This window comes from Erpetoichthys calabaricus, chromosome 18 (genome assembly GCF_900747795.2).
Source record: "Erpetoichthys calabaricus chromosome 18, fErpCal1.3, whole genome shotgun sequence".
Taxonomy (NCBI): Eukaryota; Metazoa; Chordata; class Cladistia; order Polypteriformes; family Polypteridae; genus Erpetoichthys; species Erpetoichthys calabaricus.
In genome coordinates this window covers 17,298,774-17,317,202 of record NC_041411.2, presented here as the reverse complement: position 1 = coordinate 17,317,202, position 18,429 = coordinate 17,298,774, and the positions used below count along the sequence as shown (strand labels likewise).

The window sequence follows — 18,429 nt, the reverse complement described above, 5'->3', positions numbered from 1 at the left end:
TGTTGTGCAACTGTTCACTCTGAGGATGTCAGATTTGCGATTAACAAACTTGGCCCGGTAAAGTGTTTTCCTAAATATACGAATTTTCATGATATTACAATAGGATAGGTAGATTTATTTTCGCATACATAAAATCCGTTGCTGGGGAGACGCCATACATACAATAATCAGCTGCATGCCAGCACAGATTAAAATACTTGCTGGAGAGACGTATTACTGTGAGAGAAAATTAAAAGCACACAATACAGTGACGCATATTACAGCCACATACAAGCCAGTATTACTGTAACAGAAAATAGACGGTCCTTTGCCATTTAATATAGACTGTTCCTACTAATGTTTATGCACTACTATTCTAGCGGCCGTTATTGTAATGGCCTTAATGTCTAGTCCTTCTATAATGATTAAACGGATTGCAAATTGTCTGCCAATCCACCTGCAAACTTAACCAGCTTGTTACTTTTATTCCTATCTAAATCATTTATTTATATTAAAAATAAAATTGGCCCTACCACTGACCCCTGTGGAACACCACTCTTAACATCAGCCAATTCTGGTAAGGTTCCTTGTATCGTAATGCTCTGCTTCCTGTGTCTGAGCCAATTCTGCACCCATCAACAAAAATCACCCTGAACTCCCACTTCTTTTAGTTTAATACCCAACCTCTCATGTGGCACATTATCAAATGCTTTCTGAAAGTCAAGATAAATAACATCATATGCTCCACTTTGATTATATCCTTTTGTTGCTTCCTCATAGAATTCCAGCATGTTAGTAAAACATGACCTCCCTCTTCTGAATCCATGCAGACTATTCAGAAAAACTCCTTTACTTGCTATATGCTACTCAATCTTATCTTTAATAATTCCTTCCATTAATTTTCCTGTGATGGATGTTAATCTTAGTGGGCTATAGTTGCTTGGATCTGCCCGGACACCCGTTTTATAGAACAGGATAGTATTTGCCCTTTTCTAGTCCTTCGGAATCTCTCCAGTGTCTAGTGACTTCCTAAAAATATGCTTCAGGGGTTTATATATGTACTCACTACCCTACTTAAGATCTCGAGGGTAAATATTATCTGGTCCTGGTGATTTTGTTTGATTTCAGCTTATTTAATCTGAGCAGCACTTCTCCCTCCACAATTTCTAAATCACTCATTATCTCCTTAGTAGTCCCATTTACTTTTGGGAGGTTATCTACTTCCCCACTTGTGAATACCACATAAAAATGCAAGTTTAGCGTGTCCACTATTTCACTGTCTGTCTTTTTTTTTTATTCCCTTTTACTATTTCTGATGCAGTTCACCTCCTCCTTGACTTTTTTTTTTTAAATTACTAAAAGAATATCTTCAGGTTATCTTTCGCCTTATCTGCTATATTTCTCTCCAACTGTCTTTTGGCCTTCCTAATATCCTTCTTAATGTTTTCCCTCATGTTCTCATATGCCCTACGATTCTCTTTGGAGTTATTAGTTTTGTATGCCATATACAGCTGATTTTTTTTTTTTTCGTTTGCAGCTTCTTTTTTTAATTTTTTTATTAACACACTATATAGTTTTTTTTTAATTCCTTATTCCAGATTTAGGTATGTACCTGTCTTGCATTACATGTAAAATATTTTTAATCCTGTTTCACTGCTCCTTGGCTGTCTCCACCTTTAAAAGCTTATCCCTGTCTATCCTCCTTAAAACGTTGCCACATCTGCTCAAAATTTGCCCTACCAAAGTTAAGCTTAACTATTTTAGTCTTTGTATCCTCACTCTTAAAAAATACTGAGAATTGTACTATATTATGGTCACTTGACCCTAGTGGCTCAATCACCTCTACACCTTCAATTCTATCCTGATTATTACAAAATACTAAATCCAGTATTCACCCTGCATTGGTGCTTTAACATACTGTGTTAAAAAACAGTTCCTTATTACTTCCAAAAACTCCTGCTCTTGTGCTCTGATATTGGCAAGGTTATTCCAGTTATTATTCGATTAATTAAAGTCCCCCATGGCTATAATATCCCCCTGTAAACTTGCCTTTTTCATTATACTAAAAAGGTGTCTGTTAAAATTAATGTCTGTATTAGGTGCTCTATAACACACTCCTAAAAGAAGGCCTCTTTCCCTAATGCTTTACAGGCAAAGCCACATGTCCTCACTAAAATGGTACTCCTCATCCAGCTGAAGAGGACTTTTGTATTTAAATTCTGTTTGACATAACAACCCCACCTCGTTTTCGATTCTGTCTATCCTTCCTAACAAATGTGCATCCATCTATGCTATACTCCTCTTCATCTTTATTTTTTAGCCAGTTTTCTGTAATTGCTATAATAATCATATTATTGTAATTATGCTTTGCTACATACAACACACTTTCCTTATTGTTAATACTTATAGCATTAAGGCAAGCTATGTGTTACTTCTTCTATATTTAAACATTGGATTAAAATTTACGTTACTACTCATTTTTATTTCTGTACTGTTGTTTGTTCCTCCATGTATAATTCTAAACTGGGCTTGTCCTAAACTCCATTCCCTCCCCATTCCCTAGTTTAATCATTACTGTAATCATTAACTTGTTCTTTATTTCTGTCCTTCTAGGCACTTTATGTGTTGCCTGGGACCCTGAATGGCGACAAAAGTGGATAAGAGTGCCAGCCCTGGTGTGGCTGCTCTCACTGATCCATGGGATAATGAAGCAAAGGTACAACGAGGACCGGTCAGCCCTCTGACCGACTCTAGCAACAAGTCGTCCGAGCCAACTCCAGCACTGATCCTGCAAGAAGAAGGTGGCAAAATGCTCAGTGGTAGCAAAGACAAGCCCACTCCTGCTCCCAAACCCAGGCTTACCCCAAAACCCTTCACTGCTGAAAAGCCCTTGGGTATGAGGCCCATCCTTGCTGCAAAGCCACTTGGTGATGGGAGCAAAATAGAGTATTCTAAGAATTCAAGCTTTGGATCCAAGCATTTTCTAGAACAAGATTCTCCATGCAGTGATGTTCTGCAGGAAGAGTCTCAGAAAGTGACTATTCGTGAATCTGGTGGAATACCATTGGCCCAGGCTTTGGACATAAAAACTCACAAGTCCCGAGACTACTTGTCTTGCAGGCCAGGGAACCAGAAAGAGAACCAGGGAGAAGAAACCCCCTCCATCACTCCACTTCACCGGACCAAATCCATAGACTACCTCAGCAGACAAGAGACAAGAGAAACAGACTTGTTTGTCATCCCTAGTGGGGAAGCTCTACCACACCTACGCTCAAGACCGAGACCAAGACCAATGTCCACGCTTTTTGCAAGCTCTGGATCTAGTTCATTACTGTCTTCTGCTGAAACTTTGGATTCGATAGAAAAGCCCCCATTTCGAACTCCAAGGCCTCTTTCAGCAGACCTGACAGCCAAATTTGAATCTAGTATCCTCTCCATTCCAGCAGGTAGCAAAATGCCCCAAGACGAAGTCAAAGAAAATGTGCCAACTCCACAAAAAAAGCCTTTGGATTTCAACCAAAAAGTAGGGGAAGAAAAAGAAAAGAGAGGGTGGCGGAGAAGCCTACACTCTAAAGTATCAACAGAAGAATTGGACAAGGTGTCTGATTATAGAAATGTGGCATGCAAACAAGAGGTGAAGTTGGCACAGTGGTTAACAGAAGAGAAAACACTTAAAGATGAGAAACCTGATATTGGCCAAAGGATTGGAGAGGGCTTTCAAAAGCCTCTTGAGGAGACTGAAGTGAGGTCCCTGTGTGCCAAGAACAAGACCTTAGGGATGGACATTCCTTCCCCTGCTTCTGAGATGGAGTCAAAGATGCCCACATATGGAAGCAGCATCAAGCGACGTATTAGCCTGTTGCTGGACTCCAGTTCAAGTGGTTGTGGTTCCAGTGTCATTGAACGAGAGACTTCATTGGTTGCCTCTGCCAGCCCGTCAGAAAACATTGGTGTGAGAATTAGGCAACGCATTAGGGAACTGAATGCTGAACCAGCAGAAATCCAAGTGGATCTCCAGAAAAGGTCACTGCCTGCTCGACAACCGTCTTCTGACTTCACAAAGAGGTGAGTCTGTAGAGGGTGTGATAGAAGAGATTTGGAAACCATCAGGGAGACTGGTCTGAACCATGAGGCTTTCCATATGAAGGAGAGAAGAAAAAACAAACCAGTAAAGATGCCAGATTTTTTTCCATCCCTTTAGAACAACCCCAGATCCAGCCTTGTTCAATGGGATTGAAGGACGGGGGAGTTCCCTTCAAGATTTCAGCTATCAGTTGTGATCTTATTTCAAACCTTCGAGTGTCATGGCTCAATTTTGGAAATGTTGTACATGACAGTGGAAACTGACTGTGGACATTGTTTTAAAAGTATTTTCATAGTACGTTGTTAAATTGCTTACTTGCTTTGTAAAAACGTGGGTGAAATATAGCTTCGGGGAAGTTATAGAAGTTATAGTCTCTGAATTTGTCACACATCTTCGGAATTATAATCTTAGAAATGCACAGTTTTGAGAGCAATACTTTTTCAGTGATGTTTGTACAAGTGACTGACCCAGCAATCCCATTTGAAGGTGCAGGAGGAAGGTTGCCGAGCATGTGAGAGATAGCCGTGAGTGGTCTGTCTGTTGGGTTGAGGAGGGATTGGGTGATTAGGAAGGAAATGTTTGAAAAGTAAATAGTGTTGGCATTGTCAATTGCAGATTGATGAGACTGTTGGAGGATGGGATGTAGAGCAATGAGAGTGCAAACTTGTCAATTGCCCAGACTGGGAATATTTGTCATTGTTATGTTAAATATTTTGCTATGGATGAAGTGAGGCATTGTGATGTATTGGAATTGTACTTCACCCTTATAAATCTTGTCTTCCTTGTCACCAGTTTATATTTTTTAATTTTTTTTCAGCATGTCGAAATCTTTGGAGAGAGAGCAGACAGCTAGTCCTTCAGAAGGCTCCATCACAGTGGAGGATGATTCCAGGCAGCGATGGTGGCACCAACAACAGGCAAGTACTGTCATGCTATACCTTTTCTTGTTGAATGTTTTACGATAACATGGGGAAGTGCAAATTAGGATTGAATATAACATGGGAGGCAGGTGTATTTTGTAACAGGGGTGATAACTGCCACAAACTAAATCTTTCATATTCTTTTGAATTTTAATATTGTATTCATGCCTCAATAAAATTATGGAGTCGAGCTTTCTCTTGCAACTGATAATTCTGCACTATGAAAACCTTTCTCTCACATGCCCTTTTTGCATCTTTGGTGGCATGTTGGTGTGTTACAATCACAATCTGGCAGTGTTCTCCTATATCAGCACATTTCAGAGAAATCCTCTTGTTTGTAATAATTAGAAATATAGTATGAATACATACTGTATATTAGTAAATGACTGCATATTAGATACAATTTTCCATTGCCGTCTTCTGTATTCTGTAATTTAAACTGATTACATTACAGTCCCTTAAGAAATCAGGACTATTGCCATCTCTGTATTGTTACTTATTAGTCACATTGTCTAATGTGCCCCTGCATAATTAATTAGGTGGGAGTTTAAAATAAAATTACCACTCTAGAGAGAGAGGGAAATCCACAATGGGAGAATCTCTTCTTTCATTCCTGAGTTTTTGACACCTATCAGGTGTCATCATCAGAGGAAAATGATTAGATGTAAAGGAATCAAAGGGGGGGTAGGTGAGTGTAAGAGAGCTGATGGATTAATATGGTGGGGTTCAGATATACGTTTAACTGGGACATGGTGCAAGTAAGATTCAAGGCAAATATTAAGAGTGCCAGAGAGCTGGCTGAATCATGGCTATCAAATAAAAACACCATTAACAGACACTTGGACATGAACCCAGCATATGTAGAGGTAAAAAGAAGAACTTCCAAATAATAAAAAAAGACTTTAAGATCAACACCCTCTTCCCCAAATCCCTCTCCCCTTGAGCTTGCAGGGTCATGGACGTGAGACAAATCATTGGCTTTGGCGTGAAGAATACCATGATGATGTAGGACTTTGAACTGGAAAGCTGAAGGTCCAAGAACCATCTGGTAATGCAAAGATTCAACTCATTGTGCCGCGCCATCCATTGTAAAGGAGCATGGTCTACCGCCAGGGTGAACTTGTGTCCCAGGAGGTAGTACCTCAGCTGGTTAATAGTCCATTTGATCTTTCCATTGGCACATGCCTGGTTTCCTAATCCAGTAGTTTCCGGCTCAAGTATATTACGGGGTGTGCAACACCGAGTCCTGTGTCTGAAGCGTTGGTCTGTAAAGTTAAAGGTAAAAGAAAATCGGGTGTTATTAATACAGGTGTTGAAGTAAGTGCCTGTTTCAAATCATGAAATGTGGCCTCTGCTTTCCGATCCCATACCTCTGTATTCGAGGCCTGTTTCTTTGTCAAGTCTATTAGAGGCACTGCCCTCTCAGAGAGACGGGGTACAAACTGGCGATAATACCCCACTAGTCCCGGGAAAGCTTGAACCTGCCCTTTGGCTTTCAGATGTGGCCATTTAAAAATGGCTTCTACTTTAGAACATCGTGGATATGTGGTACCTCTGACCACTATGTAACCTAAATATTTAGACTCCGTCAATCTGAAATTACTTTTTTTTGGGGTTTATTTTCAGCACGGCTTTGCTTAGTGCAGGGAGCATAGCATGCACCTGCTGTACATGTTCCTCCCATGTCTTGGAATAGATGACTAAGTCATCTAAGAAGGTGGCACTGTAGGTTCCCTGGGCACGTAGCACTCTATCCACTGGATGCTGGAATGTCGCTGGGGCCCCATGCAAACAGAATGGGAGGACCTTGTCCTGCCAGTGTGCATTGAACTCTGCACTAAAGTACTGAACTCTGTCTTCTCCTTTGAGGATTCTGTTAAGTGACTTTGCCAGTACCCTTTTGTCACGTATAAGGTGGTCAAGTATTGAGTCCTCTCAAGCTGCCCGAGGAGCTTGTCCATGCGAGGGATTGAGTAGGCATCAAATCGTGAAACTTGATTCAGCTGACGGAAGTCATTGCAGAAGTGTCACCTTCCATTCTGTTTTGGGACCAGAACAATTGGGTTGGACCAAGGGCTAAAATAAACGAATAAAAGACAATAAACCTGTGTAAAATACTCAAAGAAAAGCCATTATTTGTGACATAACATATACACAAATTATACTGAGCATTTGGACAGGGAGGAAGACTGAAAGAGGAGGCAGAATGGTCAAGTTAAGTAAAAAGCCTTCGTGAAAACATAAGTTTTAAGTTGTTTTTTAAAAGAATAAATGGAGTCAGCTGATCTAATTCATTTATGGAGTTCATTCCAAAATCTGGGCACCATATAGCTAAAGGCAAGCCAAGTGCCATAATGTATGCAGAGCAGACAAAGAAATTAGGAAGACTTAGTAATGTAAAAACAAAAATGCCACAACAGTTAATTGAAAGCAGTATAAGATAACAATTTGATCAGCCATTTTATGGGAGTATGCTCTCTTAACATTAAGATGAGTGTTTAGGATGAAATTGAAATACTGACACTGAGTGGATATTACTGATATATATTCCAAGGTACTGAAAAGCACCAAGTGAATAAAGTCACTCCTGAACTTCCCCTCCTTGTTGAGGGGAAACACACATTTATTAAAGTCTGTTTTTTTTTCTTGTTTTTTATTTTTCAAGCCTGTATATTTATTTACCCACCAGTAATGGCAGACTGCACAATAACGTGCAGTGAATACACTTGTCTTGAGCATTCATAGTTTTCATACTCTTTCTCTGTACGTTTATCATTTGTTTGCTCAGAGGTTGATGCACTTGCTGCTTTCTGAGCAGCTCTTCTTTTCTCCACCCTAGCGGCCCACTTCGTCTCTTCTTTTGTCGGCATCTTTTTGCGTTAAAATTGATTAAGTCAGTGTTTGTGTTGCAATTACTTAGTATGTTTTCTTTCATTTTTCACTTAAGCTGGCACTTAAGTCTTCAATCTGCCTCAAGAATGATTTAAGATATAAAGAGGTGGTGGAAGTGACAGCGAAGGTGGTAGGGAACGAGAACGGCGCCCGTACACATGTGCCACATGGCCGCCCTGTTGGCCGCTGCCGAGAGTTGATTCTGCAATAAAATAAAAAGAGGAATAACCTTGGAGGTTAATAATCACCATGAAAGCGGATAGAAGACTTCGTGTAGCCTATGTGTACCAAATTTTAGGTCAATAGGTCAAATGGTTTGCAAGCTACAGGTGATTTAAAATCCTGGACAGACAAATGAACAGCCACGGTAGTGTATCTCTCTATATATAAAAGAAAATCCTGGAATGGAAAGCAAGTGCAAGGCTACGATACGTGATAATCTCGTAAGACATTTTAAAGACCTGCGAGACCAAAGACACGCCCTACTTACAATCTATCAAAAAGGACAATAGGCAGCAAAACATTCAGTCTTGTGAAGGATTTGAGCACACACCGGTCCAGGACTCTCAGCGCATATAAAGCGTATAAGGACAGTACGTTATAAATTAAATGTCGACATCTAAACGAAGAAGAGAGCAGCGCGGAGAAAAGAGACTCAAATGCGTTGGACAGAAAAAAGAGCAAAAAAGAATAATCGAGATGCAAATTCAGAAAATAAGGAAAGTAATTATCAGCCCGGAACAAGTGGAATTGGAAAAAAAAGCACGTCCAATCCGGCTCAGAATTAAAAGACAATGAGTAAAAGACAAAGTAGAACTTCATAAAGACGTTTACAAATGTTGGCGCTAAACACATGCAGAGCAGGTTAGAGACTATGAAACCAGTGAAATTAGAAAGGCTCAAAAAAAAAAAAAACTCTGCTATACACATGTGGAGAAAGTTAAAGGATACGAAAGTAGGAAAATTAGAAAATATAAAAAAAGAAAGTAAAGATTGCAGTAGCGCAAACAAACAAACTGCCTCATTTAACTATGCACCAATCTAACTTTGGTTTTGTACAATAATTACTACACTATTGCACCTTAAAACTTAATTCTACTTTATTCACATAATTGTACTTATTTAATATGTTCTACTATACTGTTACTTTTCAATCTATGACTTTTTGTTAATCTAACTGATATTCTTCTAACTTTGCACAGTTTTTGATAAACAGATCAGGATGCATTTCACTGCGTGTTACCCTGTATAACTATGCATGTGACAAATAAAGAATCTTGAGAATTTCAAAAACAGAGTTTACCGCACATGCATTTATTGGTTACTTTGTTCATGTATATATATTTATCTGTCTGCTTATTAAAAAGCTACATTTACCCCAGGAGTCAAAAACGTTCTGTCTAGCCCTTGTACAAAAACCTAGACAAAAGCTGGGGTATCACCTTGGTTACCCCATGTACTTTTGGAACTGTGAGAGGAAAATAGCACGACTTTACAGACAGGAGTCCAATGCAGAACTCTACTTACTTTTTTACTTTGTAAAAAAAATTATTAACTGCTAATGATTTAGTTTGTTTTGTCTGTGCTGAAATTCCAAACAGGGAAACCTATCCTGACCTCATTAAAAAGATTCAGCATATTGGGACTCGCAAGATTACAAATATTGTTTTTACTGAAGTTCTGAAATAAAAGTGAAACTAATGAAATAGCAACAATTAAAAGAAAAAAAAATATTCAAAGTGTGTATCCGGAAAACCAAACACGGGGGTTGGCGAGCGAAGCGAGCAGGGGGCGAAACCCCCTAGTTATATATAATGATAGTAATATAGTGGAGATAAAGATAGTGGATTGAAGGACAAACAGTCCTTGTGTTAATGGAACCTGCACTTTAAAATGTCCCTAATGTGTGAGACTGCATATTTAAGCAATCACTATAACATGGAGCAGTCAAGGGCTGTTAGATGTACTTGACTAACTATACATTTGTGATGCAGTTGCATTTAGTGTAATAGCATTTAATCTAGGTTTAACTAGTGTAAACTTTAGTCTAAGCATGTCATTCATTACACCCACAAAGTAGAATAAAAGTCCATTAAAAGGAATGGCTAGGGTATGTTGCTGTGTAGAATTTTTCATATTTTAGTAGCACAGTGACCCAAAACAAACACTCAACCCAACACATGCTAGGCTTAACCAAAAAAAAAATCCAGTTAGAGACTGGTTAAGAGAAGGATTAGTGGTAGCAGCTGAACTATCTTTTCACAAATAGTTTACTTACATTGTTGAAGAAAGATAGCTTGATCAGTTTTACTTTGTGTGGTCAAATTTGAATAAATACTAAAAGCTTCATGAATTTATTTTTTTAAGTGTGCCACTGTCACATATAAATTCCAGGAGGATAAATACTTAGGTAATCTGGTTGGTCAGTCTGTCTGGCTATTGATCTATTTACCATAGTGACTTTTCTCTTATATGGGACATCTCTCTCTTTGCCTACCTAACAGAGTTCATTTCTTTCTATGAAGGATTTATAGAAAGGCTTGGTTTTCAATTCTAGTCACTTAACACGCTTGCACCCCAGATTGTTGTGCTCTCCAGTATATCAGAATCTTCCACAATTGAGTTTGAACTGAATAATTGCGTAGTTTTACATTTCATTTTTGCCTGCAGTTCCTGCCAGTGTGCTGAAATATAGGCAACTGAACACAGCTTTTATCCACAATTTCTGGTGCTTTAGATGTTCCATCTGCTGATGTGACTTTTGTATATGCCTTTCTCCCCACATATCTTACCTCTACCTGACCTCTGTCTAAAAGGATCCATTCTGTCCATTTCAAACTCACCCCAAGCACAACTTAAGATTGTCTTTATTGTTCACATGGATATGGTAGTCATGATAAAAGGACTATGCTGAAAGTAAATAATTGCTGCACTAACCATAAGCCTGTCTTGTGTTCTCATTTCAGGTAGAGGGGGATTTGTTGGCAAGAAGAAATGAGGGTCAGCTGTATAAGGGGCAGCAAACTCTTTACAGGGAGGAACAGGGTGTTACTGAAAAGCTCACATCTGGAAGAGGGGCTCAGAGGAGCAGCTTCCGCAGGAAGAGTGCACCCCTTAGCAAAGTCTCAGACCTGCAGGCAGTCAGTGAAGCAAAGCAGGACAATGAGAGTGCGGGTCACTCCCCTGTCCTGAAGGTTAGAGCTTCCATGTTCGACAATCCAGTTCAGAGGCATATGTTATTGGAGACTTGCATGACGCAAGGCTTGTCAGATGCTCATGAGAGAAAAATGGATCAGAAACAGTGGTCTTCTCTCAAACATTATAGGGAAGCCAATGAGCAGAACCAAGACAACCAACAAAAGCAGATCACTGTTGCTGAAGAGGATAAACATAAAGCTGTGTCGGGCACAAGCTCAGCAGAAGATGCATTCTATCCTGATGCCTGCAGAGATTTCTGCCAAAGGCATGTGGATGCACCAGTGAAGGTCGATCACATCGTTGATACCATTCAAGCAGTGACTGAGAAGGCATATAGTGAGCTTGTTCCTGTAGCTGTTGAAGACAAGGCAGTTACACTGCGCTCAAGGAAATTGATGGACAAGAACAGCAAAACCTTCCCAGATGGTGAATTTACTCTGCATGATAGACAGGAGCCCAAAAAGCAGATATGGTCAAAGGAGCAACATGAGATTTCAGAGGAGAAAAAAAATCACAAGAAGGAAATTCTGAAGCGTTCTCAATCCGCTAAGGCAGTGAGAAGTTTTCTAACATCTGATACAGGTATTAATGGAGCATGGCTGGAACCACAAACTGTTGAAAGATTAAAAGTGAAACCTGATGTACAGTTCATAGATAAGGCTTCAGAAAAGGTGTCATCTCCACTTCTGAATAGTGAAGAGAAGCACAAAGAAGATATCTTGAAAGTCAAGGTGGAACCAAAATACTTAAGTGTAGGATCGCTGAAGAAGTGGAGAGACCAAGTGGAAGAAAATGATGGAGCCCCTAATGAAGTGCTGAATATTTCCCTGAAGACGAAGTCAGATATGACTAAGGGTAGCTCTTGTACAAAGGATTGTCTGTCATTCACCGCACAGCTTACTCAAAATGATGATGGCCGTAGTCCCAGAAATGAAGAGGGAACATGTAGAGTTCTTCCTAATTCAAAGACACTTCCAGAGATGTCTCTGGGATCAAGGAGTTCAAGCAACTCCATTGAAAGTAAGCCAGAGCCTGATACCAGAAGCAGACGATTTAGTAGAAAAGGTGTAAAAAATCAGAACACAGAAGACACCTGCTTATACAATGAACAACTTAGCAAATCAAGGATCTGTGATACAGAGGAAAGTGCCGTGTCCAAAGGCTCAAGTTCTCATGATGTGCAGGATTCTGCAGCTTTAAAACATGCAAGGTGTCTGGAATCTACAGGTGGGACAAATTTGCAGAACATAGGACCTTATGGTGAAGGGGTACCTAGTTACCTTAAAGGTTCAAGGCCAGCTGAGTTGGAAGATAAAGCATACCCCAAAGCCTCAAGGGCTTCCTGGTTAAGAGATGCACCATCTTTTACAATTGAAAGGACTCCAGAGGTTGAAGACATTTCATTTTCCACAGGTTCTACATTGCCTGAGGTGGAAAATATATTGTATTCCAAAGGTTCATTGACTCCAGAGGTGGAGAGTGTATTGTATTCCAAAGGTGCTGGAACGTCAGAGGTAGGAAATATGTCATATTCCAAAGGAACCAGAAATAAAGAACTGGATAATGCTGCATATGCCAAAAGTCTGAGGACCTCTGAGATAGAGAATACATATTCTAGACGTCCAAGAATTCTGCAGGTGAAGGATCTATTTTACCCTAAGGACTTGTCTACTTCTCAGGAGGTGGACATTGTGTATGCAAAAGGTTCAAGGAATTCTGAGGTAGGGGATGTCAAGTCTTCAGAAAACTCTAAAGGTTTTGTGGTACAGGATGCTTCCTATTCTAGTAGCCCAGGTGCTCAGAATGTGGAGACTCTTGTCTGCCATGAAATGACGAAAACTACTGATGTGAAGAATTTACATATGAAAAAACAAGAGGCAAATTCTTCAGAGGATTCTGCTTTTTTGCTTCAGGGCATGACGTCTAGCCTCGAGGATACCATATCTTGTAAACAATCTGAAAGTGATGGCCAAGATGCCTCGGGTCCAAATTTTAAGGAGCAGATGAAGAGAAGAGACTCTGAGCACAAGGTTACTTATTTTGCCCTGACTGGCCACATATCTGACAGTCCAGCAGAGACTCCCACTTCTAATTTTGTTACACCTCTCCCCTCAAGTTCCGACTCTCAGGCGTTGGATAAGACAAAGCGTTTTGATGACCTTTCTATGAGACTCGTAGAAAGAAAAGGAAGTTCTGTCAGCCATTTATATAATCTCAAGAGGAATCCCTCACTAGATGCTGCCTTCAGGAAAAACAAAGGCCACATTTTAACAGACCGCGACTCTTCCAAGGGCCAAAGAAGTTCAAAGAACACTGAGGAGCAAAGTAAAGAGGAGATGCCTGAAGCTCAAATGAGATCAAAAACCTTCAATGTAGATGACTTCCGTTTGGATTATACCAATGAATATGATTCTTCACACCAAGCCCAATCAGAAGCATTGGGAACTAAGAGCAGCAGCAACAGAGAGGGTTTGGATTCACTTATCCAATGGAACACCCCTGGTGGCCTACTTGAGAGAGACTGTAAGTCGAGCATATTGGACTTAGATGCTATTACTGTAGATTACAAAGAAATGTCTAAAGTGGCTGATGGGCTATCTCTTCGGCCCGAAGTAAGGAGGCCTAGAAGCTCTCCACAGACTGATGACCTTGAGACTCCACAGGGTTCTTCATTCAAAAGCTCTTCCTGTGCAGGTGCCATAGATAGTGTGGGGAGTGAGGTGATGCAGCGGGATTCTTCCAGCCAAAAGAACAGGAAGATTCCCGAAAGGAACAAAGGGAGCTTTCGCTGGAGAGAACGCACTAATCCCATTATTGAGTTACCTACTCAGGAACCCAACAGTTCAAACGCTAGCATTAAGCTGATCACAGCAGAGGTTTCAGGAGCTGGCTCGGTAGATGGAGGTCTTGGGAATGACTCTGGTCTTCAGATGAACGAGGGCATCATTCTGCACCTAACACCTGTTGAGGGAGAGGGTGCAAATCGAAGTAGAAGGTCTAAAGAGCTTACTCATGAAAAACATGGTTCTGAGAGGGTCAAATCAAGAAGCTTTAGGAACAGTGAGAGCCCTTCTTCCAACTCGGGAGGATCCAGCGTAGCTGCAGAATTGCAGTCCCTGCAGCGTGCTGAATGGAGTGTAGGACTTGACCACACAAAGCAGAACACCCCATCTGAGAATGTCAGGAGTCGCCCACGTCCTCTTCGCAAGGTAAGATTTAAAACTGGAAACATTGTTGTGTGGCAGGAAGGAATTGTGAGTTAAGTGTGTCAATGTTTCTTTTAGGACTTTGTGCGGGGGCGCTCAAGCAGCACATCACGGGAGTCCACCGCCTCAAAAGCATCAGCAGAGGTATCTTCCATGCGAGTACGGAGCCGAAGCACTCATAGGAACTGGAGTGGCAATAGTTCTACGGTATGTCAGAAGCCTAAAACCAGGCACCTTCCAACATTAAGCTAAACTCCCATGATTTAGAGGTACACCAATACCTTCTCCATAGTATACGGGATCAAAATCCAGTTGCGGACACAATAGGCTAGGTCTGGCAAAACGCAGTTACATAACCTGCTGGCTGTGTAAAAGGAAGCTGAATGCAAATTAATTCCTGATGCCCACTTTACAGTGGATGGGAATGGGTGGGATTGTTAATGTTTGTAAATAGCGTTGGCACTTGTGGTTAACAATTCAGTTTTGTCACCTTCTGTATTGCTGGGGAGTGCAGGCAGTGATCACATGCTTCATATTCTGCTGGTTGCTCCATTCCACATACTTGTGGATTTTATTAATTATTTATAGACCATACACCTTGGCAACGTGACACCACCTGTAGGCAGCCAGTGAAAGGTTAATGGTCTGCCAGTCCCACTGCTTTGCGACACTGCTCTTGGCTCAGCCCCATCCCTATGGAGTTTGACTTTGAGTTAAGAGGAAGTAGGTGAGGCACATTAATTTCTCCTTGCCAATCATCATGTCTCCTCGCTGGGAAGCACTGCCATATTGCGGTAGTTTACAACTTTGATAATTAAATGCTCACTGAGGTTTGAATTTAGGAACAGCAATACCCTCTTGGTTCTTTCGAAGGCTGGAATTCCTGCTTCACACTTCCTGGGCATCAGGATTTTTTTTCAGGCTGCACTCTCCATCAGTTGGTTTGAACCTTGTGAATTGTTTAAATGTAGAAGTGCGAGGTTTGCCCAGCCGATCAAATAATGATAATGAGCTCTTTCAAACTGAACCTGAGTGGGTGGAAAAGGGCAAAGGGTTGCAGATTGGTGCTGGGGGAGGAGTTAACTGGTTTGGGAAGGACAGCTCAACTCCTCATTAGAAAGCTGGCTGAGGCCACTTGTTTGCTGTTGTAGTTTTGATTTGTTTTGAACCCTTGCAGCTCCATACCATTCTATACTCCGATGCTAAATTTGTTTTTATAATGATTGTAATAACTGATGCTATACAACACTGGGCATCTCATATTTTACAATCAGAAAGAGATCAGGCCTTACATTGGTTCTCCCCAAGTTGTTTTTACAGCCATTGAGCTTCATCTTTCATAGTCAGAAATTGAGGTGGTGGTCTTTGTCAATTTCTTTCTAGCATTTTTATTATTTTTTAATACACCTTATAACTTGTGTATGTAATTTATGGCAGTTTTGGAGTGTCTTATTTATCGTAAAGTAAAGAAGGCTTTCCGTGTTACTTTCTATAGTAGTGGTCTGCCATCTGCAAAGGTGGAGTCTTGTAGTACTGTGTTTTAGTCAGGTGTAGTGTTCTGGTTGTCTACATACTTCAACACAGCTTATAACAGACATTGAAGGTTGGTATACCCCAAAGGCTTGTCACACATTGCAGGTTTTGACATAGGCATCGTATTTTTCTGTCTGAAATACGTTTTTCACTGTGGATTTGTCAGAAACAAGGGTCTTCATTTACTGTAGATATACATGGGGGGTTTTCACAGATAGGATTGGGTGTGGACCATCTGAAATAAGCCTTTTCCTTGTGTTACTGGGCAGATTAACTTTTTGTTTTGTTGTTCTATTTGTGTTTACCCATGTAGTGTCAAAATGAGCTTTATGTTTCTGTCTAAAGTAAAGGTCTTTACAGGTTTCTTATAGGGTCTTTGAGATTGTATTCATATATTTCTGTCTGAAATACAGGTTGTTGGTGTTTTCCTCTTAGTAGATAGTCTAATTGTTTGCTGTTATAAGCAGTCATCCGTTTTTAGTCAAGATCTCCCTCAGGGACTACTGTCAGAAGTGGTAGTCTTTACAAATTCCATTCTATGGGTCATTTTAATGTCATTTGCAGTATTATGAGTGAACATAATTTTTTTCAGTCCTGTCAGTAGAAAAAGTTTGTGTTTTACTGTTGGATGTGAGGATTATCACATATTATATGCTCAGGGGGTCCGATACATGTAAAAGATTTTAATAGATACTCTTTTGGTTGTGGGCTTCATACATTTCTGTCTGAATTAAGTCTTTTCTGGTAGTTCTTTGGGCTGGTGGGCTTGTTTAGTTGCTATACATCATTAAGCCTATGTAATGCACTTCACGATTGCCTGGATCTGGGGGACGTGGACTCCATCCAGGCATAACTGGGTGCAAGAAAAGTACTGATTCTGGAGACACTAACACACTCAAGACAAGTTTAGGGTTTACTAATCAATGTAATAAACATTTGTTTGGGATGTGGTATTGAAATCTGAGAACCTGCAGAAAAGCTGGGCCCCACAGTATGTGGTTTGTTTTCACTCAAGAGGCTTCTTGCTTCACTATCAGAAGTTGACATCCTCCCATAATTCATTTTCAGAGATTCATATTCCTACTGCAGGTCTCCCTGGACTGCAGTCTCCATTTCGGCTTCTTGAGTTTTTGCCCATGGTGAAGTTTTCTTCATTACATAATCATAGAAGATGGCTTTCTCCTTTTCCAGTCTCTTGTGAAGGTCTTTATATATTTCATTCTTGGAGGGTCAGGTAATTAATGTGCACCATAAAGTTGGGGTGTGCACCTGTTTCAGTTTAAGGTTATTTAAAACATGGGGTCTCTGTGTTTGTATTTCCTTTTAGTTTCATGCTTTAAAGATTAAGGTTAAACCTTGACTGAAAAATCTCAACTCTTACTCTTTTCTGAGGATGGATCTTACTATCTTAAAGTGAGGCTATTCCTTTACTTAGGAGGTGTTTCTTGTTTTATTATTGAAAAAGGAGGCTTAAAATGTTGCCTTGTTGGGAATGAGCATCTTACTTTTTTATCAGAACTATACAGCATTTTAAGTTAGGTTGGTTTTATATTTTATTACCAAACGAGAGGTTCTGTAAATTTTGCTCTGTTGACCCTAAGTGGTTCCAATTTATAACTACAGGGGTGTCTCCATACATCACTATCTTAATTATGTCCTTTTTTTGGCATTGTGAACAGTCCCTGCAGACAAGCCTTATTGGTGTAGGCATCAGCTGCTCCCTGTTAGGTCAGCTCTCATTCTGCAGTGATTGGAATTGAGCTATTTCTTAAAGGACAGGGATCAGTCCCAGTAGTTCAGTCTTCTAATCTGTTCTTTGTAGCACAGGACCATTTGTGTGTGAAATGCTGGTGCTTGTTCCACCCAAAAAGTAATGTTCTCAGACACAATGGACAATGCAAATAAAACTCTGTTTGCGAGCTAGGACGTCATTTTCAATTTTTCTATTGGAGGAAAAGGGATTTCCTTTAAAGGCTGTTACTTTGGGACCCTTCTTGTTCAGTTTAATGCTGCCCATATCTGTTTACCTCTAACTCCAGCCATGGTAGTGGACATAAGCTCTCAATCCTGTCCTTTTTGTTGTGTGTGTGTGTGTGCGCAAATGTGTAGCTCCTGTTTCTGTCCCATGCCTTAAGAAGCAGATGCTACAGACAGGTGTTCAGTTTCTTCATGCGAAGAACCCAAATATGAACTTAAATGTTAACCATTTATTAGACTGCTTTAGCCCATAACTTCCTTTTTCAGGCCAGATGTTGTGAAACGGCTGCCAATTATCTTGATCACACCCACCTCAGCCCTTACTCTTTTCTGCCAATGAGAGGACAGTACCCTTTCTATTGTTGGGGAGGGTGGGGTGGTGGAAATGTTGATTTGCTGCCACCTTGTGGTGTAGTGAAATCAAGCCGTTGCCAAGGGTTTAATGAAAAAAATTAAAGAAATGTGTGTGTGTGTGTATATATTTTCCATAAAATATCTCTTTGCTACTTTTCTTCCTGTTCCTTCGTCTTTATCCTTATCATGTGCTGACCTTTTTTTACTTGCTAATATCATGCCAAACTTGCGAAGTCTGCATTTTGTACACTGTTAAAGACAAAACTAAGAACTTGGTGCAGAGTGT

The 18,429-nt window shown here is 40.3% G+C and overlaps 1 protein-coding gene across 2 annotated transcripts in view; it reads left to right on the top strand.

The window, feature by feature from the left end:
• The window catches only part of si:ch73-138n13.1 (uncharacterized), a 76,247-nt gene that overhangs the window by 29,261 nt on the left and 28,557 nt on the right, over positions 1 to 18,429 (top strand). For both annotated transcript variants that reach the window (XM_051921244.1, XM_051921243.1), the window contains 4 exons: positions 2,593 to 4,044; positions 4,881 to 4,984; positions 10,846 to 14,282; positions 14,358 to 14,486. In XM_051921244.1, the coding sequence (XP_051777204.1) occupies positions 2,621 to 4,044; positions 4,881 to 4,984; positions 10,846 to 14,282; positions 14,358 to 14,486 (5,094 nt within the window). In that variant the 5' untranslated portion in view covers positions 2,593 to 2,620. The remainder of the gene's footprint in view (positions 1 to 2,592; positions 4,045 to 4,880; positions 4,985 to 10,845; positions 14,283 to 14,357; positions 14,487 to 18,429) is intronic.